Genomic DNA, 27863 nt, shown 5'->3' with positions numbered 1-27863 from the left:
GAACTGTTTTTGCAAGACAAGTGGGATTTATTGATAGTAGTAGAAATACTACAATATTCATCATGGCTCTATATAGAGAACTTTTTAAGGAGTGTATATAGTAGTTTAAGGGAGTTTTAAAAACTTCTACATGGACAATTAGGACAAAACAAGTTTAAAAAGTCACATTTGATTCATCTCAAGAGCATTTTGACTAAAATTGCCAAATTGCTAAATTGCCAACTGTCTCTTTTTGGAATGTGTATTCTAATCCATAATTTCTTTTATTTTCATGAAATGAACAAAATTGTATTTGCATTGTTAAACTACACTAAATGAGTATGTCTTGTCATTTAAAATAATAAAAGTTTGCAAATAAATAAATAAATAATAAAAACAGGCAGTTTATTTTAGTATTATGGTAGTATATTTTATTTATAATAACCAAGCTATTACAAATTGTAGCAATAATAAATACATACAATTGTTCTGTGGTCACCACCATTCTCTTCTGTCCTAACCCTGCCCTGCTCCTCACTCAGTGTAGCAGATACTGCAGAGCAAGAGAATCTCTCGGCTGCCATTAGGATTTTCATTTGCAGTCTGAAAAGATAGAACATCCTCTCTCTGAAGAAAAAGATATAATCACTTCGAGGTCCTCAAAGTTTCAGTGTCTCCTGCTCCCTGTTTCCAAAATTCAGTTCCTTTCCTCCCTTAGTTCCCTCACACCTCTTCTTTTTCTCTCTTTTCTTTTCTCCTCACCTTTCTGTTTGGGCAGTGGGAGTGGTACTCAGCTGTACGTAATCTGGCCATGGCCCATTAGGTTTGTATGGACCAGGTTTAACCTAATCTGTTACGCCCGGCAGGGTTTGGGTGGACCTAGCTCCAGTGTAATTTGGGATTATGTCTGTAGCACCCATGTCTCAGGATTCAGCAGGCAATCAGCATTTTTTTTGTCAGTTTTATTCCCACCGCTAGCCTCAAGTGACTTTCAGCTGTTGGTTTTCTTACAGCTGGGAAATGTGTGTCTTTCTTCTTACCCAGTGTATTTTTGTGCTTCTGACTCTCTGTGGGGAAAAATGAAACTAAGAACATTGCAGCATCAGAACATCTCGACACAATTTCACTTGGGTCGGCCTTTTGTTTCTTTTTATTTCTCTCAGTCTTTTTTTTTCATAGGGATAAATCTTGCTGTTTCATCGCATCAAACTGTACCACATTGTGTAATGCTATTTCTTTGGCTACACAAGTCTTCAGGAATCTGCTTTTTCACGCTACATCTGAAGAGCGTGTGGAGGCTTTCGAAGGTGGATGATTTAGCATAAAATCCCCAGTTTCCCCTTACTATCTCAGTCAGTGGAGCAATATAAAGAGGAATTAGGCCTGTAGAGCTTTTACATCTGCTTTTTAGAAAAAAAAAATCGCTCTGAATTGTGGCACACTATGAAAACCCAATTTAGCCATTATTTTCAAGGACAGGCCTATCTCTGGCGACACAGCAGTGTCCCTTCAGGTCTTCATTAAAACTGTTGATTGATAAAGAGGAATGTGCTGCAAGATGAAGAGAATAATAAGGGACAAAGCTTACCTCCCATCTCTAGATCATTTCTGCTCCCCACAAGCCATGATAATTAGCCAATTAATGATATCCGGCATATAGGTTCGTTATCTAACCCCCAACCTCCTCTCGCCCAGGTGGGAAGATTAGGGGCCAGCTAAGCAGAGCACTTCATTTGAAAGCGTCAATCTGATAAAGGAAATGCTGAGAACGGGCTGAAGGACCACACACACATGTGTACACACACACACACACACACACACACACACACACACACATCTCTCCAAAACACTATGGGCTAGATTCTAATGATCTGCACAATGCTAGCATTAGCCTTGAGGATCCACAGACCTGATAAGAATGATTTCTCTACAGAATACATTTTCATGCCAGGGGAAAATGCTAAATAAATACACTAATCAACTGCTGGTTCTTAGACCGACAACATTTTAAGTCAGAGTAAGAGTTTTGTGGACTTTTGTAGAGAAATAGCTCTGTTAAATATGTATCTAATGAAATGGTCCCAATATGTTCAGCTTGGTATGTTCTAATAATATAATATGCATGGGTCTGATGATTGTCACTGAATTCAGTCAGTGTTTAAACAAAGCTTTTTAATGATAGTTCCTTATTTTATGACCTATTGCATGTTTTGCCTGTACTAATTTTATTTAGTTCTACTTTATATGTGTTCTACAAGAATATATGCCATACAAGTATGATTTAGGGTTAAGATATGTCACATTTTGTCACCATGTCACATTTTAACTAAATCATTCAAACATTCTTAGAGATGTTTTCACATACTTGCTGTCTCTGCTGGCTTAGGCTGTTTTAGACAAAATCTGCTCCCTTGCAATTGAACAGTTTTACATATCAAGTACAATCCAATGAAAGGGTGTCTTTATGACACTGCCAGTAACAAGTAAGTGCTGTTGTTGTATTACTGTTTCAACAATCAGTGTTTATTGCCACATAGTGGTAAGTTGCGAAGTCGCCATTCCTAGTGGTCGCCGCTTTAAATCCACAGGAGCACAAGCAGTGCCACACATTTAAATGGGACAGTCGTTGCCTATAGGTTGGAAAAGTGGGCTTGGGACTTGACGGTCAATCCTCTGGACCAGCAGGAAGTGGGTGTGGGAGCAATGAATGAACAGTACTTTCTCGTCCCTCAACGTGTTGGGCTGAGCTGCCCTTGGGCTGGCTGCCCACTGCTCTGGTGTTCTGTGTGTTCTCACTTCCTCAATTTGTGTGTTGCGCACACTTCCACAAATGGAATTCAAATATGGAGTTGAATTTCATTGAACTGCTGTGCAATGGTGAGGAAAGTGTGTTTCAAGTATGCATATGATCAGGATCAGTTTTATGTTTCTTAGCAAAAAAATATCCCTGGAAATCCCTGCAACATATATTGTATTATGCAACAAAAAATATGGTTTACAGAAATGATAGAGGCTAATAGGCAAGTATGTTGAACTTTTTAATGATTTTCTTTAAACTTGTGCATCAAATTCAGACAGTAAATTGTGTGCACAATTGATTTTGTTTTCACAACATGGTCAAAATTAGTTTAGCATCTTTAAATTCTTTAAATACATCTTATCCATCTTAAACCATTTACACACAGGTTCTCTGCACTGAGTACTAGCAGTCTATTGAAAATCAGGAGTGTAGAATGAGAAGCAACAGTGGTTGTCCTCATCATTTATCTCTTTGTATGTTTATGTATATACGCATTTTGTTTCGTCAGTATTAGTGTTACTATCATATACCCCAAGTAAAAATATCTTTCTTTAAATATGATTCATTTACATGATAAAAATAGGATCTGTCCAAAATGTGTGTATCACTTCAACACTGCCTGGCATGCTTAGCACTCCTTCCCATGTGTGGACCTAAAAGGCGTCCCCTGTCCATGGAGGCCATGTATCATGGACACTGGCTCTGCGTCCTCTTCACAGAGGCCAGGTGATATGGTCCTGGGTGTGTGTTTGTGTGTGTGTGTGTGTGTGTGTGTGCGCGTGTGTTTGTGTAGTCTAATGAGGCTGGTCCATGTGGACACACAGTGGTCCCAGGGCCCCCACAACTTTTACACTCAGGTTCGGAGACTCCGTGGGGCAATCCATCCACCAGAAGAAGAGAAAGATGCCCATGGTCAATCTTGTGTTGATAAAAATTATTACAAAATTTTTGATTTTTTTTTCTCCATACAAAAACACTTTTTTATATAAATTTTGCATTTGCACAAGTTTGTGAGGAGTCCTGTTTCGGAAATTAAATCCACAAAAAGTACAAACAAGAAACTCGACATTGAAATGAACTAGATTGTGTGTAAAAAAAGAGGAAATATGCACAGGAGTTTAATTAATATGTATGTTCATAGCTATGGTGAATCAGTCCATTAAAATATTAAAAATAAAAATAAATAAATAAAAGAATAAATACTTGAATAAATATAGCATGAGAGCCGTGAGTTTTCTTTTTTTTTTTTTTTTTTGAGTTACCAATGCTGACCTAGATCTTGCGGAGGTGACAAAGAGCATCCCGAGGTTCTTCAGGGGCCAATAATAGGCACGTCTTGTTTTAATAATACTGTATTACTCTACCAGTGTGCATCTGAGACAAAACTGAGACAGGTAATCATGATGTACCTTCTCTTCCCCCACACATTTCTCTACAAATGGATTTGTGTGGGTTTTTTTTTTTTATTTCTTCTGGAAAACACTCTTCCTACATTGTGTCATGGAAGTGGTAGTGATTTGAAATGCAAGCAAATTAAGTCATTTATTGCCTGATGCATGATCCATCTCCTACTCTGATTTCATTGGGTTGGATTCAGGGTAAGAAATGTCTTTATTACAGAGTCATTTTGCTGTGGCTCGAACCCTGTTTCAACTGTTTGAATAAACTGGGTTTGGCTGCGCTTGACTGGGACTGTGTTATTAATATTTGATCATGATATTTTTCAGCACAAATATACACTTCAAAAAGATATACTATTTTATCCATGTCGTCATATAGAATCTTCCCTTCTTTTTGTATATTTGTCTACATGAGTCTTTTCAGTCTCTTTAACAGACTCAACTATTCTCTATGTGGCCTCTAGATAGAGAATGATTGAGGTGCCCAAAGAGATTACAGATTCACAAACCTAAACTAATGTGAACATAATGAAGGGACAGTCCAACTCCAGCCACACACACACGGTTGATCCTACTCCTCTGTTTGTCTCCGGATTCTCCTTCAGAAGTTATCCTGAACACCAGTACCGATCAGTCCTTGCCCTGGTGGCAGGAGTGATGAGGTAACTCACTGGAATTTTGCCCAGAATCGAGTTATTTCCACAGGAAATATTGTCTCAGTTTCTTTTTATCTGTAATAACTAATTCTTTTTGAAACAACGATGACATTTAACACTCTGAGCAAATCACATTCCTAATCCCCCACCCTCCCATGTAGAAATGTAGCTATCGCACCTCCCTACCACTCTCTTCTTTTATTTTCCCCCTCCTCCGGCACAAGAAAGAGAGAGCAAGTGTCTACTTTAAGCCATGGTCTCTTTGCCTGGCAGTCTCCGGTCATTGAAGGTGTGCATGTTGATGACTTCCTCGGTTTTGACCATGACGGGTGGTTGAGGCTTATGTTTGAGGCGGCGCTGGCACTTGAGGGACACTCGCAACTCCTCCACCATGGCACTGCAGAAGGACCTCTGTGTGGCAGGAGAAAGAGAAGACAGCTGATCAGCTCTTTCTTCACACGCTCAACATACATCTGTTCCACTGGCTGCCTTATACCTAAACATCCAGACTGAGAGAAGCACCCGTTCTGCAGGATGGAGATGGCATAGAAGTGAAAGACGGTGGATGAGCGTTGTGTTGGGGATGTGGGCGGGTGGCGGTGGTGGTGGTGGTGGCAGAGGGCTGTAGTGTCATGCAGGGGAGTGGATGTAGGATGCTGGGCTGGAAAAGGAGGAGGCGCGAGGGAGGAGGGAAGCGATGACTCAATGCCGTCGTCCATCTGGATGCACACCCAGCGCATCATAACTAAAGCGATTTCTCTATGGCAGATTTCACCCTGCCTTTTCCTGCCAGGCCGCTGCAGCAGCATGACTTATTGATGCATATTACATTTCCTCAGACCCAAATCCCATGTAGTTGCATGGCCAATTAAGCTGCTGCCTCTCCTCTCCCTCCTCCTCACGTTTTTCTCCCAAAGACATTGTGGCATTTGCAAGTGCTGCATTCAACAATGAGACACAGAGAAATGTGATTGCTATTCCTACAAATGTCCCCTGATAAATAATTGATATGCGATGTATATTCAATTGCATTTCTGTCCTGTTGTCTGAGTTGGTCTTATTCTGATTCTTTATGCAGAGTTTGGACAATTTCATCCAACATTTATGCTGGTGAACAAAAAACAGCGGAGGTGAGAGGTAGCTTCCTAAGTTTCCCAGCCTGCATCATTTTATCTTTAGAAAATTGATCCAAACAAACCTTACAAATGTAACATAAATTTTATTATAATATATCTATTATTTAGAGTAAATTACAGCTTAAATCCTTAAATCCTGAAGGACTCTATGCAGGTTTTACAGTAATTACCAAACCATTTATAGCTGTTACTGATTAATAGATCTTGAAAATAATATCAAATTAGTAATAGAATAAAAAGCCTAAGGCGTATCAGGTTAAAGGATGCTTGTTTCCATCATATTAAATCATTTCTAACATTTTTTATCTACTAATTCAACCTTTCAGGCCAGATTCTATTGAATACAATGTGTCACTGTTTATTTATTTATTTTTTTGCACAAAGCATAACACACACAACATTTTAAACTGAGTCACTTCTGTGATCGAGGTGAACATGATGCAGGGTGCTCATTGATTAGAAATTCCAGTCATTCACTTGTTCTTACCCATCTACAGCCTTCTCCTCAGCGCTGGCCTCCACTACCGCTGCTGATGGGTGCTCATTAACTGACTAAACAGCACATGAACATAAGATTTAATGCTAATTTAAACTCCAACATTTACATAAGCTTTGTATTTTTACAATATCTCTAAAAATGACTTTGACAACAAGCTATTTTGCAATTTCTACAGCTTTCACTGGTTTTGGAAATTGTGCACCTGCACAGTATTACACATATTACACCTGTATGGCATCTACGCTGCAGATCACTTAAACTGCCTTTCAATCATTTCTCCATGTTTGAATAAGATGAATGCTCTGTTGCTCTTCCTTTGTGCGCTCCAGCATGACTCTTGATTGATAGACTGTATTTTAGGAACAAAGAATGATGAGGCTGTTATATCAGCCAGGCCTCAGCTCTGTAATGAAAGAGGCTTTTCACTGCAGCTCAGAAGAGACATGTTCATTGATGTCTAAAGAGAACCACAAACATTTTTCTGAACAGTAAAATGAGTCTGAAGGCACTTGATATTCTGTTCTTGTTGATGTACTGTAAAAAAGGTATCACAGCATTGATTAATGCCAGCATTATTAATCCCAGCAATAATAAGAGCATCACTAGAGATAGGTATGAGGCCTCCTGTATTTACGGCACCAAACTACAGCATATGAATTATGCATGTTATATAAAAATCTATGATTGTGGTAAAAAAAAAAGAAACTTGGATACATGTCCCATGGCCTAACAAGCGCAGTCGCAAGTATGAGTATCATTAGGAAGTAATATGAGATGGAAGTTGGGTGAGTCAACAAAGCAACACATCAAACTGGACAAGTAAAAGGGTTGAGCAGTAGGCATTGTCTCTAATTACAATACATTGTTTTTAATTTCATAATTTTCTAATGATGCAGTAATACTGTAGCATTCATTAAAGCATCAGAAATGTTCATGATAAACAAATATTCAATCTTTTCTATTCTATTACTGAATGTAAAATGACACCATTGACTCCAATGTTTTTGGTGATTCCAAACTTTTGAATGGGAGAGTATTTGTGTCTCTGTGTGTATGTGGGCTAGTAGGAGGTTCTTCACATCTTCACACTTGGCTGGTTGTCCCTGACTCTCAGGAGAGAGGTTTACTCTTCAGCAGTTCAGAGTGCAGTGAGCACACGCTCAGCGGGAGAAAACGAGTGGGTGGCAGAAAAGGAGGAGGATGAGAGGGAAACGCATGGAGGCAAAAAAATGCATGAAAAGAGGAGCAAGAAAAAAATGCCATCATTGTTGTAATACATTTATTTACATGTGCGTGTGTGCGTGTAATATAAACAGACTTCAGCACTGCACAGGTGCACAGAATCCATGGAGAGAAGCAAAAAAGGTATTGTTAAATAAATAAATAAATAAGTAGATAGATGAGTGAACATGTGAAATGATCAGTTAATTCCAGCTCAGAAGTGATACATTATTTAAATATTCAAAGATTTATTAACAATCACCAATTGACCAATTTATGCTGTGCACACAAATGCATTGTTTTGTAGCAACTGTTGTGAGTTTGTACAAACCTGACAAAAAATGTTTTTCAAATATCCCATTTAACCTAATAAGACAATTAGCATATTTGGAGTGTGTTATCTTTTATATTAAGCATTGTTTCAATAGGTCAGGTGCATGTTTTTTGTAGTGTCATAAAGCGTAGTGGATAATTCTTGTCATTCTCCTCCCCCTCCAATCAAACTAGTTTCAATTAGCTACAACAACATAGTCCAGCTTAGTATTGCAGTCTATTTAAGATGAACACTTGAACGTCAGGTAGAGAACCTAAGCTCCAACTTAAAGTCCATCATTAGATTGAATGGAAGAATTGTTGACAAAATCTCAGCAACCTAAGCAACAAAAGGCATTCGTGGAGCATGTGGGTCAGCAATGTTCACACGTTTCTCTTTTTTTCCACTTGAAAAATGGAGCTATAAAGTTGTTGTTCGACTCTTGTTTCTTGGAAAGAGATATTTGCTGCCACCTTTTATATTACATTATATTATGTAGATCACTATGGTGTGAAAAGCACAACTCTAACAGAAAGGCTTTGTGTGGACCTGTTACCTCCTGTTTAACACATTTTTTTGCATAATCGCTCTCACCATCACTTTCACTCACACATATTTTCATATTCATCTAAATGCACTCCAGGCTGTGCTGGCAGCTTGTGGCTACACTGAATGTGGCCTGTTCCATGGCAACAGTGGAGTGTTTTTTAAAAGCTACTGGGTCACAGGGACTATATTCTCCCTCACTACACTACATATCCCTTCCTGCAGCCACTGCCATGGGTGTATTTTCTAGTTCTTTAACAGCTGATGACTATTTGTCAGCGCTGTCTTCTACCACTGGCCGGCGGCTTCGCGTCTTCATGTAATTGTAACCGAGGACTTGGCTGCACAGCAACGTCTCGCAACAGGATACCCTGAAACATCGATATGGTGGCTTTCAGCAAACAAACAAAACCACTTGCGGAGATCGATGGAGGGTGCAGGAGATGGCTCTTAAAGCCAGTCCACCCGCTGAGAGGGGCTAAGTGGGGGCACACATGTGGGACTCACAACTCTACTGTCACAGGGGAGGTCGAAGCTTTCACTAAGACACAACAAGAAAAGCTGAGGACACAATCGTGTGTTTTCGTGTTGTTACATGGTTGGCAGGTCAATTGAAGTAGGACAATATCGGTCGGCTGATGTTTAAGACGTCTATCTTGAAACCTGTGCTAAAGACTTGTTAATTGTTAATCTTTAGTCATTTTCAATGTAAAGAGGTAAATGAGAGTGTTGGGAGAGTTCATGATTCAAGGATGGAGGCATTATTCGGAAAGACTGCATTTATTTGTTTGATAAACAAATATATTATGTTTTCATATATAAATATTCAATTGGAAAACGTACAAATAATAAAGCTAAAAGAAGACTGTGTCAAACTACAACTACAAGCAGACACAGAAATGTTAAATAATATGTTAAATTAAGAGCGGGTATGAAAACATTGTGCTACTATGATGTAAAGTAGAAATTCATAAGCACTTAAACTGCTGTTGCTGATGTTGTCCCAAATCTCTCAACAAACAGCACATATCTCTAACGCCACTTACAGCGTTCAGTCAGGGGGAAAACAAAAAAACGAAAAAAAACAGAAGGAGAATGAATGAAGTGGGAAGGGGACAGTGAGGCGGGGCTGTAGAGGTGAGACATGCTGATAACCGTGGCCGCCATCTGAGCAAATGAACCAAAGCCCCTCTGTCTTCAGAGACATACATCAAGGAGAGTAGCTTGCTCTCCAGCTGGCAAAGTCTGTAAAATATTATTGATGAAATGCATTTCACTTTTTAATCCTGATCCCCAGATATTATAGATTTGTACAACATGAAGCTGGCATGTTTCCCTATCAGATGAAATCCCAATGGCTCTGGATAGATGATTTGGTTGAATGGCTATTACTAGAGCTGACCACTAAATGCATAAATTAACGGGTATCCCAAAGTCAAGCATTAGTGCACCGACCCAACCTTGTGAGGAATACCCAACCCACCAATAGAGCAACACCAAAAAAAAAAAAAAAAATGGAGCAAGCTGAAAGTGTGCTGTGTTGCAAAATAAGCACGACTGCAGTTCATCGTACAAAACAAATGGCACATTTTCATTGCAGTCCAGAAAGTTGAAAATGTTTTTTTACCTTTTCAAGTTGTGCGTTTTGTTTGGATTTATAGAGAAACTCCCCCACTGCCACAAAGACAGAGAGGACGAGTCCAGCGGCCAGAACGATGAAGATTCCTCCAATGTTCTGCACGCCCAGGGCGCTGGCCTCTTTACTTTCCTCCTCCGGGCAGCCGTTCCCTCTCCACCACTTCTCCTTCATCATGTGCAGCTTGCCCTCTTCCTGCAGCTGCAGGATCGCTATGGTGATCTTATCTCGGTATGGAGAGCCTGGGGGGTCAAAAAGGGAAAGTGATTCAATTAGCTGCTGAAGGTTCATCTTCTGGCTGGAGAAGAATTGCGGCCAACAGAGCACAAAGGTACTGAACTTTCTTTTTGTCCTTGCAAACGGTCTGTTTAATCCTTAGAAGTCACAGTTATACAATAGGTTTAACAAAAGCATTGTGTAAATTCATGTACATTGTTTCTTATTAATAGCTCATTAAAACCAGAGAAGTAATTCAGTCCCAGGTGCTCATCCTTGTGTTTGGTAGCTTATATAAATGTGATAAAATCAGTGTTGTGTGTGTGTGTGGATAGAATTGTTTTGTATATTGTTTGTACATTTCTTCCATTCTTGCCATTGAAACAAACCAAAACTACAATACAATACATTACAATAATTAGTATTGAAAAATGACTCTGGTAATTACCCTAGACTCTTGAAGAGGGAAAAATGGGAAGGAACAAAGAAACATGCTGTTAACATGAGGAATGGAAGTTTGTGGCTGTGCTAAGTCTTATGGTTCTGCACAGCGTGGAGGTTTTTCTGCAAGGCTGGTGGTTAGATGAGGAAAGATAGAGAGGACCTAAAGCAACTGCAGCGCTGTGTGAGCCACAAGAAGATTTCCGATTGAGCGCTGCTTACTGAAACATAGCTCTCAGGGCACCACTGATAACACACCAATAAAACCCAATTACATTCCAGGGATAGGCATTTTTCTCCGTTATCTATTTATTTTCTGTCTAATTAAACTAGTTGCCATACTTAATTTGAGGTAATGTTTCCTGTATGCATTGTTTTGTTTGGCTTAATGAATAAGTGCTTTCCCCAAGGTGAGCTTTGAAGCGCTTCCCCCCTCCTGTGCAGGCCGCGTTCTGGGCCTCGGCAGGCGCCTGGAGAATCCTCCTCAACTCCCAGCAGCCCCTCTGCCTCCTCCGCACGCACAGGTAAACAGGCCACAGTCGCTCCACTCCATGCAGATCAAAACCCATCAGAACAGAAGACATCTGATGTGAGATGAAATGTGAAACAGAGCGAGAACCCCTTAAAATCTCCCCCATCCTTTCCTGTCCTGATGGTGCTAATGTGCCTCTTGTTGAGCTTCCATAATAAGGATATTAATTTTGCCCAAGTTATTTAAAACCCAGCGTCATCTGGGACACTCTTGTCTAATCCACCTTATTGCAGACACTGCAATATGTTTTAAGGCACAAAGCACTTGTGCCTTTTTTGATCATATTCTTTATTATATCTTGTATTATAACACTGAAATTAGTTCAAAGGGGTGTGCCGCACAGCAGTACCATGTTGAGCCTTCTGTCCTTGCCTTTGGGTGGTTTTAACTCAGCTTATCTGACCCCAACTTTTGACTGGGTTGTGCAAAGGGACTGACTTAAGGCTGACAGTTTGATCCCAATTACTTTTTAATGGCAAGTCAATTCACAAGCCATTTACAGACAGAATTTAGTAAAGTAGACTTTGTGCCAGTAATATTTCAAACTAAAGGTGTAATATATGAAGTATACTTATAACATAGACTAATAATAATAATATAAAAAATATATATAATACAAATATTATAATAACATTAACCCCATCGAACTGACTTGTGTAATTTGAAGAATATGGCAATGGTCCCCTTACATGAATGTACCAGCATGTAGGATTACTGCCTTCAGTGTGCTGTCTGTTTTTTTATGTCATTATGTCACTGTATGAAAGCTCCTTAGTGCTTCCCTTACTGTTGGATGCGCTGTATTATACCGGTATGATTATATGAGCTAATTCAGAGCAGGCTCTGTATTGGTAAACTTATTTTTGTTTTGTTTAATCAGAGTTAATCAGTTAATCAGAGAGCATGACTATACTGGTAAGAAAAGCTCATTTATATTATGTAAATTGTTATTTTACAGAATATCTGAATTTTTAAATATTATATTTTCTCTGATTGCTAAATTTCAAGGTGTACTGCTGTGTGAATTAGCATCTGAACATACACCAATCAGGCCAACATAAATACCATCTCCTTACATTCTTTACCCATTGTCCATTTTAGCAGCTTCACATACCATACAGGAGCACTTTTTCTATATCTATAATTACAGACTGCAGTCCATCTGTTTCTCTGAATACTTTGTTAGCCTCCTTTCACAAATCTTCAATGATCAGGACCACCACAGAAGAGGTATTATTTGGGTAATGGGTTATTCTCAGCACTGCAGTGACACTGACATGGTGGTGGCGTTTAGTGTGTGATATGCTGGTATCAGACATAGCAGTGCTGATGGAGTTTCTTAACATTGCATCCACTCATTGTCCACTCAGTTAGACACCCATATATATAACACCTGCACTGTGGTGGTCCTAACCTTTGGAGAACAGGGTGAAAGGAGCCTACAAATATGCTAAGAAACAGTTAGACTACTGTCAGTAATTACAGAACTACAATGCATGTTCATATTAGTTCAGCCACAATATTAAAATTCTACAACCTAAGGCCTAAAAAAACGCTGTGACACAATAAATTGACTTAAAAAAATAATAAAGCTTTGGTTTGATGTTCTAACAAACAATTGAACAAAACACTAAACAGATTCATTTAAAGCAAGTCATTTCTAATTGATTTAGAAGTTAAGTACTATTGCAAGATCATATCACAATTATAGAATCAATATGTCTAAATTAGCAGAAATGAAATAGTTGAAGACTTGGCTGAAAGAATGAGTTGATCAATCTGTTCAATCGATACAGCACAATACAAACGGCAATTTTGTGTGGTTATTGTTATAAACTTAAATAAGAAATAATGTAAAATGTGTGTGTAAGTGTTCAGAAATAAATCTGTGGGTTTGGGTGGTTCTCACAGTTTCCCTCTCTTCGGATCATTCTATTTTCTTGGAGAGCTGTCTCGAGTTGGATTTAATTATAAGTTAATTTGGAAGCATCCCTCATTGGTTGTGAAGGGGGGCACTGCTGGATTTAACAAAGATGTTTAGCTGTAGTGCAGCTGCTCCTTGGTGCACCATTTTGCCAAACCAAACACTTAAATTTAATATGGTACACAGAAGCTTTTGGTGCAATGGTCTAGAACATTTGTGGCATTGCAGTTATAGACATACTGGCCAGCAATGTTGATACTTAAGGCCTTGCATTTCACTTGCAAATGAATCACCTCTGGCCAAAACCGAAGCTTCCAGTTTCAGGCTTATGTGCACATAGAGGTTAGATCTAATGGCACATTCTTTTAAATACCTAGATAGACATATGCACACATAAGGCAATTATACATACAAACATAAAGCTCTGCCCAGTCATCTTGATGTTCTAAGTAGTGTTTCAGCCCAACATTTTGAATCAGGTACAATACAGGGCGGTCAATCACAACAGCCTTAATTTACATATAATATTAAAGGTTAGCAAAATCAGATGTTCACAAATGCTATAAGTGAACATCAGGACCTAAAATACAAGCCAAATGTAGGATATGGATGGAGCCTTTAATAAAAGAATAAATCACTGGTAGACTCAGGATTACATAGAGTAAAGTTAGGCAAGCCTATACAAAGCAAGTATTCAGAGGAGATGAAGCATTGGGATGTGTTGCTAAGGAGATGCCTATATATAGAGGTTGAGGTCAATTTTCTATCATTACATTCAACAGTTTAATGCTTAGGTAATGAGGTCATTCATACTTTTATTAGTCTGTTGTTGTGTTCGTCAGTCTCTTATTGTGTTTGTTGGCTTGTTGTTAGAATGCTGTTAGAATCAGAGCTGATAAACAATGTGAGATTCTGATTTAATCTGTATCCGAGCTGCCATGATGCCCAACAAAAGAGACAGACACTCCTGTACGACATAATGCAGAATATGCGTTGGTAATTTAGCAAAGTACCATGTGGTGATATCATGGATATGTAAATGTGAGCAATGAAAATGAGCTTCTCACAGCATGGGCACCAGTAACTGAACCTCCAGTTGAAATAAAGAGGGGAATTAAGTGACAGGCTAGAGTGAATTCCAAATAGGACACATAGCTGTAATCTGTCAGATCAAAGAAGAGTAATAGCAAATGAATCCCTAATGCATTGTCCCTCAATAAAACTGCATAGTAATTTAAATGAGCCATGGCACCAGCAAACAGAGGGGATGTGGGCCTATTTTTAGCCTGGTGAGATTCATTTCCATTTAAATGCTTTCCAAAATTTGTTCTTGGAATAACACTCTGAAGAATATGATGTGTTTACGTTTTCAATATAACACTTGACTAAAATGCCTCATGGATTGCTCCCTATGGTCATTTGCTCTCTCGTTTTAGAGGCTCTCTTATAATAGAAGTGACCCAGGAAAAACACATTCAGGCTTTTACTCTTGTGCAGCTTTCCCTCCTTTTACTTCCTGCTTCTCTTGTGGATCTTTTAATCATGGCCCTTGCCCCTAAGATGCCAGATGCCAGAGTCCATCTGCAAGTCACGAGTCTTTAGGCCACTACACAGTGACCCACTGGGAAGCCGACATCTTGCGAGACCCGAACCTGCTGACAAGCAAAATTTGCAATGCTTAACGTGAACGTGATTAATAGTGTCTAATGAAGTATGATGCAGATTGATTCTAATTAGTGAGAAAGAGAAAGAGGGAGAGTTTCCCTTGAGAAACCAATGGATGAGGCAGGAGAGGAAACAGTTTACTCTTAAGCTACATCCCATCTTGCACAAACAAACCCCTCGCAGATGTTTGATGACATGGTACTGTACATGACTCCTCCTAATGACCCCTCTGGGGAGGAGGCATGCCACATTCTCTGAAAGCTGACTGGGGTGCTTTCTATTTCTACAATACACAGAGGACAAACGCAACTGCCCTGTACCATTTGAAGAATTACTAGATATACCAGACAAAGACGATGAGGGAAAAGAGGCAAGACATTTGTACGTTACGTGGCAAAGCTCAGCCACATACAGAAAGTATGTCAAGAATTTACAGGCTTTCTTTTTAGCCTTCAGTTGTTTTTGTCATTTAACATGTGATTTCTAACTTTCGAAGTGAATAGGGGGGGATATGCACTAAGTGTCAGATTCACTGAACACCCACAAAATCATTCACTGCTGATTTATCAATGTGTGTGCAAGGCTTTTATGCAAATGGACATGAGGTCACCAGTAAGCTGCAGAGCTTGGTTAAGTTGCCTGATCTTGGGTTTTATTTTTCTTTATTTATTCCTTCATCTCTGCATGTTTATAGGGTGTGGGCTGGAAGAGTTTAAAGCTGCCAATCATTGAGCTGTGGAGCAGTGGAACTGTGTTCTCTGGAATGATGGTGCTCCATTAAATACTTTTAGGAGTTGGGGAGTTGGGGATAAGTTGGGGTGGTGATAATCCAACATCCTGACCTCTGTAATGCTCTTGTTGCTGAATGTGATAAAATCCTCACAGCAATGCCCCAAAATCTAGTAGAAAGCCTTCACTGGACAGCATATACAGTTAACTCCTACAAAAGCAGGATCAACTCTTTAGTTAATACCCTTCATTTTGTAAGAAACACTGACTCTAAAGACGTCCCAATACTTTTGTCCAAATGTAGCTTAGTTCTAGAGTTCATGTTGTAGTTATTGACGGACAATAAGACAATATCCAATTCCACTGATTATACTAGCAACCATCTTTGAAGCCTGTGCGTCATACATGTGCACACTTTATACTTTCAGTTTATTTTTGTTGTTCGGTCTGAAAGGTTTTAGCAGGTTTAAACGGAAATAATAAGCATGCAAGGTCAAAACAAGTTTTAACACAGAGTGCACATAATGACTTTGACATTCTCTAAGAGGGGCCATCAGCTTGGGAGCATTATCTTATGTGAAAAAAAAAAAAATAATAAAAATAGAACAAAAAAGGTTGATGCCATAGAAGAACTATTTTTTGTGTTATAAAGAACCTTTTAATGGATGGCCAAGAACAACTGTGAAATTTAAAGAACCTACACATAATTTGAAGTTTTTTTTTTCCCATAGCAACACCTTAATGTCAAGAACCATTAAAATCAAAAGCATTTTTTATGTGTTAATTTGTTTTTTTAAAACCTTTAAGGGTATGCTATTATATTTAATTAGATTGCTGGTTGATAACTGAACTGAACTTTACAGGTTGACAACTGCAATTATTACATTTTGCAAATACAATAAATACAAGGACATATGTCTAGAGATATGATGCATGACAAATTATGATTTTCTTAGGCTACTGCTGTCAGGCTATATTTCTCTTTTGCTGTTCCAAAATCAGTCTTTGCCTTTAAGGAGCTGCTTTCTCTGGCTAGGTTTCAGAATATATCTATAGAATAGTGTCTGACAGGAATGTGAGCAGGGTCGGTGAGAATCTCCTATTTTACTTGGATATGTTAAAGAGCCTGTATCCCAAAATCTAATTTCCCTAATTCGCTGAAATCCAATATTTAAAAAAAAAAAATGTTATGTCATAAAAAGCAAAACATTTACATAAAGTGCCTCCCATACAATTTTGGACAATAGCATGTTTTCTTTTTTATACTCCTCATACCCAAGCACAGATTTAAATATAGACTTAAACAATATACATGTGGTTATAGTGTGCATTCTCAAATTTGAATTAAGGACATTTTATAGCAGTATTTTAGTTTAAGCATGTAGAAATTACAGAATTGTATGCATACTGTGTTTGTGATCACACAGGTGTGTTTTACAGTTTTAAGAGTGCTTTAGAGGCAAAATTTAGACTAACCAAGATCAACTGTTTGGAACATTGTTAAGAGATGATGGAGAGAACTGTAAGCTTAGTAACTATAAATGTTCTGTTCCCACAACTTATGACAGAAGAATCCTCACCATAATGATGTATGAAATATTTATATTGCTGTATTGTACCTTGTACCTTTCAGCTTATGTACTGCTACTGCCATACCAACCTTTGTAACATTTTGTATTTACTATTTTACACCATTTGTCTCATATACTGTATGTATATTTTATGAAGTAATACCATTTAATAATAATCTGCATTTAAAGAAAGGCTGTGATTCCATAACAGACATACAAGCTTGTCTTACAACAGTGACAATCACAATGTGTTTACGACCTTACAGAGTGTAGATGAGGCATGACCAGAACCCTCTCTCCTTTCAAGCATCTTGAAATATGCAGATAACTATTTTTTAAGAAGCATTCAAACAGTTGAGGCATTAAACTTGTAAACTACAGCGTGGGGAGCCCTGCCAGACAGGTTTGTGCATCCAGCACTATTAAAGGTCCAGTTATTAATGCAGCCTGACAAATACGCTCTGTTAAAGCCAATGATATATATATGCTAAATGGAGCCTGGGATGGGGGAGAACAGCCTGCCTATGGAAACAGATACTAAAAGGGTAGGATTAGCAATTTAAATGCCTCACACTGAGCTGCCTGCAAAAGGTACACAAGGGAGAGATAATACTAAACACCCTTTTCTGAATGCCCTGTGTGTGTTCTCAACAATCCAATCCCAGGACACACACTCTACCAACCAGAAACACATTATCTGCACTCGCTTGTAGATTTACTGGCTCTCTGGCATAAGCAGCTGTGAGAGATGAAGCAGATTTCACACTGGGGCTGCATTCATGTGTGTGGAGCACCATGTAGCACACAGACCACCTCAGACCACCACGAAGAAAAACAGGTCCCTGGTGACCCTACAGCTATAGACATTCCAGACACAGTAAAGAACAGCATGCTGAAAACAATATGGCAAAGCTCACAGACTGCTAACACTAAGAGCTGTTGCTCAGAATCCAGACTCCCTCCCACTGATCTGACTCATTGAAATGTCGGTGGTGGCTATGCCGTCTGCCTCCAGCAGTAGTCCAAAGGTCTTTGATTCTCACATGAAGGTGCCTCCTCAAATTTCACTCATTTTGTGCTTTCAAAGCAATGCTTCTTAAAATGCAGAATGCATCACTGTGTGAGACACATGCAAACACCACAATAAGAGCACAAACATGTTACAAGAAAGAAAACTCATCTGTGTGCTACATGTTTCCACCTGTGTTCACAGTCCACAGTGTTCTAAGAACAATTTTTTTAATTTCAAAAAGATCTGTAAACCAAAACAGATAATATAGCCTAGCATCTAATCACAGTAGTATTAAGTTCACTGTATTTCAGCACTCTGAGAATACACACACACACACACACACACACACACACACACACACACACATATATATATATATATATATATATATATATATATATATATATATATATATATATATATAACATTTCTTATAACCTCTCCGTAGCTCCCGCTAGCACTAGCAACAAACACTAGGAGGGTAAAACCTGTAAACATCTCTTACATGCAAAGCCAGCCACCAATGCCACCAATGCAGCATTGCCATTAAGCCGACATGGAAAGCGTTAGGTCCCCAGCTCCACCACACCACCTAACGTGACTTTATGAGTGATGAGGGGAGAGAGCACCATCTACCCACTCGGAGAGAGCACAGCCAATTGTGCACTCTAGGCCACTGATGGGATAAAAACTCGTAACTGCCAGGCCATTGCAGAAGTGCATTAGACTGCTGATCCACTAATTGTCAATGTATTCAAAGTCGATGTAAAAAGATTTTATTCCAAGTTTTGTTTTATTCCATTTTTAAGCATTTCTATTGGTCATCATGAAATTGTAAAGCAATGTAAGGAATAACAATGGAGATACAGATGGACAGAAAAGTTTTTGTGTAACACTGACCAAATATATGCCTTATATAACATTTGTAAATTGTCACTGTAGTAACAAAGTCTTGTTCTTGTGTATCATGAACTATTTTTCCTGTTTTCCTTTCTTTTTCAGGTACTTGGTAGGATTTTTTTTTCAGTGACTAATGCAGCCAAAGGCAGCATGTATAACAGGATTAAGACAATCTGCTACTGAGCCTGATAATCAAATCCTGCTCCTCCGCACAGGAGTGGAAATGCCTCCTGTCACCCTCTTCATTCACTTATTTATTTTATGTTTTTGTCTATTTCTTGCATGTTTGCCCCCTCCTCCCTATCCCCTTGCACATTCACTGAGCCACGAAAACACGAGGAAACCTGCTCAACAATTTAACCCTGACCATTATAACCACACTGCAATGAATTCCAACAGAACAAAAGACCATAAATAGTAATTCTGCAATCCTGTTCCTGTATTCAGGCAATCCTGCCTGTATGTGCATGGGAAGTACGCACAACACGTTTTCTATCAGAAAGCACACAACACTATTCAAATACTGATTACTGGCTTTTTTTTTACTTTTTGTTTTGCTTTTATTACTTTGATTGACAACTGCTAATATCTTGGCCAGTGATTTCTTCCTATTCAGAGTAATTGTAATGCGCAATATGCGAGTATGATAGGAATCAGTTTTCGGCACGACTGCACTGTGTTGTCAGTCAGGTTAATCAACTGCTATTTTCATTTGTATTCACACCATTTGAAAATTTACATTTCTGAGTTCATTATTATGCCATTTATCGGCATATAATTACAGATGACACCAAGCAATGTTTCAAAACACCATTATTTCTAAATCAGTGCTGCAAGTGATTAGGGATACTCTCTGATATGTGTGTGTTTCAAGATGGAATATAAAAATAATGAGGTATGAATTATATGCCTCATCGTGAAAGCATGGACTTAAATTGTTTGTTGGCTGCAGTGCAGTAACTTCGCATATGTTTTTGTTGTATTTGGTTACATACCCATAGGAGTGCCAACTCCATAGGCCTTGGAGTCGATGAGGCCACCAATCTGTGTGAGGTTGCAGTTGCGTTGGGTGACATACTCGATTGTGGTGGACTCCATGAGGAAAGCGTAATCTGAGGTGAGGACCCGCTGAATCCCCTCCTCCACACTCTTCACCATGACAGAATGCCTGCGACTGCTCATGAACTCCCACATCTTGTCATATGTAGAGATCTTTGTTTTCTGGAGAGGAGATTTCAGGAAAATAATATTGGTCATCATGGAATACTGTTTTTGTAATTGTCCCAACTCAATGTAGAAATAAAGAAATAAAAATGAGACTGAACATTAGACTTTAATCGAAGGACTGAAATTATTGCCTTAACCAGATAACAGGCACTTTTTCCCTCCAATTTTACAGGCTCAAAAGTAATTGGACAATTTACTGATATGCAGTTCGATGGGTCAAGTGTGGACTGTTATGTCATAACTTAATGTCAAATACATGCAAAATAAATGAAGTGTTGACTTTGCATTTCATAATAACTCTTACTTAATAACTCTTACTTAACTCTTAACTTAATATGTGACCCAAAAAGGTGCTGATGAAAGTGAAGTAGGTAACGTTAGAGAGACAGCAGAAACTTTAGAAGTGGCCAAGCCAACAGTTGAGAATGCCAAAAGAATGCACTTTTGAGTTTTGAAGCACCAAAAAGCCTTTAAGATGTACTTTAAGATAAGACTCCACTGGTAAAACTTAATAACAGAAAGATCTGATTTGACTGACAGAAAGCATCTGAAATAGCCAGTTCTGGAACATGACACCAATTTTATTATAAAGAGAAAAAGGAAAGAGAGAGACTGAGAGAGAGAGACAAAAAGCATCATACATTATCTGTCAAACATGGTGGAGATGGCTGCCAATAGAACAGGGTCACTTTTGTTTGGTAATGTTACTGATGTGAAATTCCAAAGAATACAGAGCTAGACCTTCTAATTTGATTCAGTCCAATGCTGCAAAACTGATACGATGGCGCTTCAGAGTACAGATGGATAAATCACCCAAGACATACTTCTAAAGATCTTTTTAACGCAAAGAAATTGAATGCGATTAAATGCCAGAGTCTGTCACCTGGCCTTAACTCAGTTGAGCAGTTTTCCACTGACTGAAGACACAACTGAAGACAAAAATACCAAACAAACAGAGAAAAAGGCCTGGTAAAGAACCTTCTGGAGTCCATTTTATCCATGGGTTCCAGACTTCAGGTAGAGACAGCAAATGATTTGCATCCTTTTTTGCACATATTAAAAACAATCCTGACATTTATCATTTAGGTTTGTTTGTTCAGTTACAGCTGAGCATATGAAAGTGGAGGAACTATTCAATCCCCCATGTCCTACTAGGCCCTAAATGGTTAATCCATTATAAAATAGCTGAAAGTCTACACAACACATTGTTTCTGGAGGACTTCTCATCTTGTAGACTGTGAGTAATGCATTATGGAAAACATTCCCATTTATATGTTGACCAGTGACACAAAGGAGAGTAATGATACTAAGTAGTCTTTTTAGCATTCCCTGCGTGTACTTCACAATACAGTCCAAGGACATACACTTTGAGTCTCAGAAGCAGACACTCTACACTTGCTCTTAGAAACACAAGCCCTCTGTTCGGAATGCCTTAAGCAGCTTTGGGATATGAAGCAGCTAATGTCACTTTTGCTACTTTCATTTTCACTCTGCCCTCTGTCTCCAGCAACGGTTCAGAGGCAATTCATTCTTCAGTTATTTGTTACATGCTGAATAGATTTTGTTTATATCACATCATTCTATTTATTTCACATGGCTTCCTTTCAGAAGATATTCATAATATTGACTCCATTCCAAACAAATAATTTATCTAAGAGCTGCATCTAATTAAGTCACTTTACTTATAAAAGAAATACACTCTTAAAAATACAAATGATTCAAATGGTGCCATAGAAGAACCACTTTTGGTCCCAAAAAAAAAACATGTTTGTAATGGGAATGTGTGAAGATTTTTTATATTAATCAGAAACATTCCTTGAGGTGAAGGCTCTTCACACTCCCACATTTCCATTACAAACATGTTTCTTCATAGAACTAAAACTGGTTCCTCTGTGGCGCAAAGAACCATTTGAGGCACCTTTATTTTTAACCTTTACTTCTTGTTAAAGGTAAGGGTCAGTTTAGAAGAGACCACGAAAGAATTACTGTGGCAACATATCAACAAAAACACTCTCTAACAAGCAGGGGCATAGACTAACAACTTGTCTTGAATTTAATTCGGTTGCTTTATTGATTGGTGCAAACACTGACTCTAAAACTGCTTTCATGGAAGTCGTGCACTCTTGTCAAAAACAAAGAGGTGCTCCAAAAGAAAGCCCTTATAGACTGGATAGTCTCCACTTAAAACATGAGCAGTAAAGTATGTTTTAAATCACACTCTTTCACAGTTGTACTGAGGCACTCGGATTAGTTTAATGACTGCTAGTTTAGCAGAAGGCACTCTGTTCAGAAGATGTGTGTGTAGCTTTTTGCCCTCATATACATTTGGTGCTCTTATGTGAATGAACAAAGACTTGTCGGGAGTAGTGAATTGGAGACTTATTAAAGGATGAAAAATGTATAAATAAATATAAAATCACTTAAACCAGACAGACAATACAAGAATCAACTATATGCAAAAAGAGTCAAATCACCAATATTTTCACCTTGTTGCAAAACGTACCCACAAAGACAAGACGAGATGATCCACTAGTGCTTTAAATGTTGTGTCGTATTTTAACATCTCTCTGAAAACATTCTATTTAATTAATGCTGAAGATACCTTTATTAGTTTTCTATTGATAGTGTCTCACATGAGAATATGAAAAACGATCACTTTGTCGATGTGATTATAAATAGTACCATTTCTTTTTTATGTATGGACTTAGAAACACTGTCCAAAGTGGCTGATTAAGTGAATTGTCTGTCAATCCACAGGCTAATAGTGCTGAATTCCAGTCCTGTTGGACACAGTTTAGTGAGTTCTCTGGTCAAGTAAACTTGTCTGAACTCATCAGTACCAGCTGTGGTTGACGTGTTAGAGCACAGAATTCGACCGACTGGACTCTGAACCTCCAGGACCAGAGCTAAGCACACTTGCTATAGAAACATTTCTGGCAATATCTTGTCATTTTCACCTACTTATTGAACCTTTATTCTTCCTAATTGATGAATTATGTTTACATGCTTTAAAGGCACTGTATGCTACTAAACTTACTATAAAATTTTGCTTGTGTTTTAGTCTGATACTTTTTATGGCTATTAGCCTTGTAGTTCCAGGGTAAAACTATAGAAGCAGCTTTCAGACAACAAACAGGTGTTGGCTAGTCAACAATATTTGAGGTAAATGAGTAAATGGTGAAAATTTGATTTTTCTTTCAATTTCATTTCAATAAGAAACATAAATATCTCTTGTAGAGTGTTTCTGGACAAATTGCTTAATGTAATATCCCAATCAGTGAAGCACTAATATTGTTGTAGGGCTTGCAAAATAATCTTTTTTTTCATTTAAAACGCAACAATTTCTTCTCTTTCAAAACCCATTCCGAAAGCATTTTAGACCTAATTAAGTCACATCTTCAAGGTCCCTCCTGCCATTATTGTGCGTAATGACTTCTTCTGGTGGGTCGATATTTTAGATCAACTGGGTGATTTTCCCAGTGCCTATCAGAATCTTTTGGAGTCACCCTTGACAAATCAGCCGATTGAGCATGCAAAATATAGACTGCTGATAAGGCTGAACCACCAAGACTGAGTATGAGAGAGGGAGGGAGGGAAAGACAGAGAGAGAGAGAGAGAGAGAGAGAGAGGGGAAAAGAGAGAAGTGTAACTCCGCCAATCTTGCCCAACCTAGCCAACAATAAGAGGATTTGTCACCACTTAAGAAACTTTCACTTTATCTCAGAATAGCACTCAACAGAAGAAAAGTTAACATTATCTTAAATGGTCCAAGATTCAGAATGTATTCTGAAAAATCTTTTTTAGAGCTTTGCCCTATACTTTTAACAACAGAGCTGAAGAGTTCATTTATCTCTGTAGAATGAGTATAGACTTTTCAAAGCCCACACTCTTCTTCATTTTTTTTGGAGTTTATCAACAGACAAAATGATGACTTTGAGTGCCAATCTCAGTGTCCTCACTTAAAACCACTAGAAACCTGTAGAATTACATTAGTGCTATATATATATATATATATATATATATATATTATATATATATATATATATATATATATATATATATATATATATATATATATATATATATATATATATATATATATACAGTATATTGCCTTCTAAAATATCTTGATTTTGTTGATTGGTATTTTTCATTCATTCCATTAATTTATGTCAATGATCATATAGTAACAAAATATATTCTGTTCACACCCAACACCTTATTATGTTGAAAAAAGTATGGTGAAATGACAATAAACAAACAAATAAATAAATATTCTATTTACTCTGTAAAGGTCAGAGACCATCTTTCATTTTTTAATAAATACAGTCACAGCTGCCATTAAGAACAAGTTAATAATTTTTGGGTGTCAAGAAAAAAAACATATTGCTTTTGTCCAATGAAAAACATGCATCTCCATTTTTGTCCATTTGACGCATTTGATGCATGTATATTCAGCTTATATACATTACGCAACGATATATACATATTCAGCATATATACTTTTTCAGTTTTTCTCAGTAAGGGCTGCTTCAACACACATTCTTTTGTTTATTTGAGTCATCTTCTCCCAGTACAGCACTTCTGTACTTCAATACAGTGTCTTTCTGATGGGGACGATCTAGGTGGTTTACCATGTCTTGAAAAGTTGTTAGAATTCCCCTTTTTTTGAACATTTAAAAAACGTCCAGAACCTCTGTTTATTCACTTTTTTTTTCTTTTTTGCGTTTCCCTCAAAATACTGAAAACAGAAATCTTGTACTTAATGCCTTTGATTGGTAAGTAAATGAATGAAGTGTGGTCCCTAAATTTGGACACATATTGTGTTTATATAATGTATATGCAATATGTATGAAAATTATGTAACATAAATAAAAATAGCATTCCTATCCTCTTTAAAAAGGGATTTACATACACTCTCCCAAGTTGAGCATCACCTTTATTTGAAGCTTTACATTCATGCTCATGTCCTGGTACTGACTGCACTGACTGCACGTCAAACAGATGTTATCTCTCCTTACTGATTTGGAGTTAAATTTGCTTGCTCATCTGCCTGTAATTAATATTATGGTAAAGCAAAAGTGTAAAATTGCCTCTATAAATCTAGCAGGCCTAACCTATCCTATATGAAATTGTAAATGAGTATTTGACATAAAATAGAAAATTAGAAGCACAAAAGCATATTTGTGTTTTGAAATGAATCTCTTCAATCTTACTGCACTGAAAGGAACAGCCTGTTTGCAGGCTATGTTGATGCATATAACTGATCTATGAAATATTTTTCAATGGAAAATTGTATATACTGTTCTGAACTGATAAATCAAAGCAGATAACAAATAGATACTACAACCATGCAGAACAGAGAACAGAAGTCTACACCTTTTTAGTAAGAAAAACTTCAAGGAAAGCAAGAGGGAACAAATCCACATCCCTGTCTCTCCACTCCTCTGATCGTCACCTCCATCTTTTCCATTACCTTTCCACCTATCTTTCTCTCTTTCTAGCTCTGTCACGTTTCCATCTTTGATGCAGATTTATTTCATCTGAGCTGAGATTGTGGGGTCTGATTATAAGTGATTTGTCTAATCCTTTGATCATACTGAAGTGGCCACAGATTGGCACTGCTACCGTCTGCTCATTTTCCATATCAGATCTGAGGCTTTCATTAATTTGCTATGCACCAAAATCAGAATTGTAACACTCAGAAAACAATTCTGTTACACATTAAAATTGACCCAAAATTTCAGGCATAAATTAGAGATGACAAGAAGTGAAGTATGCATCCCAGTCACATTCTGTGGCTGATCCTGGTGAACGCAGGGAATCTGTGCTTCTTTAGTTGGAATTTCGATTATATGTAGATTAAGTTTATGGTAATTATTAATGAACCAAAAATGAAAATGGTTTTGTGCAAATGTTTTTTTTTTTTTTTTTTTTTTTTTCAAATCCCACCTATCCTTATGCTTTCAAATCACCTGTGATACAACTGGTATATCTTACCGCTCAAATCTATTCTCCCCAGAAATCAAGGTTTCATACATGACAAAACAGTATAATGTGGTCCAGTGATAAGTTGTCATGACTGGTTGCACTTGGTGCAGGACACAAGACATCACTAGGGAATTAAAAAACAATCAACAACAACAACAAAAAAACTTAATTCCTTAAGCTAAGCTAATGGCGTTCTTATTAATGGTGCAGAAAACAGCTACTCGTTTAATTGCTGCTAAACTTTCTTCATGGCCATCCAATAGTAATGCAAAGCTTTTTAGAACATCCAATAGACACATCAAAATCCTGTCCATATGCACTCACACATCTGGCCACAAAAATAGGACCCTCCACTGGGGGGCTTGTAAACCTAGGCACTGGGTGGCCTGAATAAAATATAAATTCTGACATGTCTATCCAGCTGTGTTGGTCTAGATTTCATTTGAAAGAAAGAATGTTATTATCCAGCTTTGCATTTACTGGATTAGACTCTATAACTTTATAATTAGTTCCCTAAGCCTTCACTGTGCGACCTCTAAGACTGTAACGCCACTATTTGTGTCTAACACTTTGATCTGCATGTGTTCAGTGAAGGTAATTAGATGTACCCCTGTTACTAGCTGCTTTAAGGACATTTCCTCTTGCAAATCCAATATTTTGGCATTGTGATGCTAATTGTAGTGGCAGTGATGAATGCGGACGCGAAGGCACAACATGTAGTTATAACCTTTAATCAACAGTAAACCTGTTAGGCCTCCTTAATTTAACGACACACTCTCCTGTGGCCTGGCAGGTGGCTGAGCAACTCAAAACCTTTGAGAATTAAGAAAGAGAAAGACAGAGAGAACAAGACCTTTGGTTTATTGATATTATATGTTATTTTTTTGGTCAACTGATTGAAAACAATTTCTAAATTGCATTTTAAAATTGAATTCTGCCAAATGTCTACTTTCCTAAAGTTCAGTTTGTCTTGACTGTAAGTTTATACCTATGCTGTGTGTTAATACTGTTGAGTGATACATGTTACTTTTGTTTAGCCCAGTTTCAACATTTCACTTTTCACTTTTGAAGTGCCCAGTAATCATCCAGGTATTTTCATAACACTACTTGAATGGGCAAAAGCACTAATTACATATTTATAAAGTTGTAAAAATGAGGAATTATATATCTGACCCATATCAGGAAAACGTACAAACACTTCAGTGTTCTATATCATATAGAATTCCATTTTTTTGGAACACTCCTATGATGCTGCAGGACACTAAACTGAACTGACGGACACTAAAAGAGAGGTCAACTGTAAAGCCCGCCCACAGAGAATACTGAAAGATCTATTTAGCACAAAGAGAGCCCAATCAGGATGTTCTCTATCTTTCACTTTCTCTCTCTCTAAAAGAAGGATTTTCAGGATCAAATGTATGTAATAATAACAATTATGTGGGAGGCTCTTAGAACCTTTGGGAGAGGTG

General features: G+C 37.9%; 1 protein-coding gene across 2 annotated transcripts in view; it reads right to left on the bottom strand.

Annotated features, from left to right (window-relative positions):
• Nucleotides 1-3004: 3004 nt before the first annotated feature.
• The window catches only part of grik2 (glutamate receptor, ionotropic, kainate 2), a 158737-nt gene continuing 133878 nt past the window's right edge, over nt 3005-27863 (bottom strand). The window contains exons 14-16 of one of the 2 annotated variants that reach the window (XM_072679718.1): nt 20172-20397; nt 10178-10428; nt 3005-5246 (exon numbers count right to left, since the gene is read on the bottom strand). In XM_072679718.1, coding sequence (XP_072535819.1) covers nt 5082-5246; nt 10178-10428; nt 20172-20397 — 642 coding nt within the window. In that variant the 3' untranslated portion in view covers nt 3005-5081. Of the gene's footprint in view, nt 5247-7735; nt 9796-10177; nt 10429-20171; nt 20398-27863 lie in introns of those variants that run through there. The other variant, XM_072679719.1, reaches the window with a different exon arrangement.

Source organism: Salminus brasiliensis, chromosome 5 (genome assembly GCF_030463535.1).
Source record: "Salminus brasiliensis chromosome 5, fSalBra1.hap2, whole genome shotgun sequence".
Lineage (NCBI taxonomy): Eukaryota > Metazoa > Chordata > Actinopteri > Characiformes > Bryconidae > Salminus > Salminus brasiliensis.
Note: the sequence above shows the minus strand (reverse complement) of the source record. Positions and strands in the feature narration are given on the sequence as shown.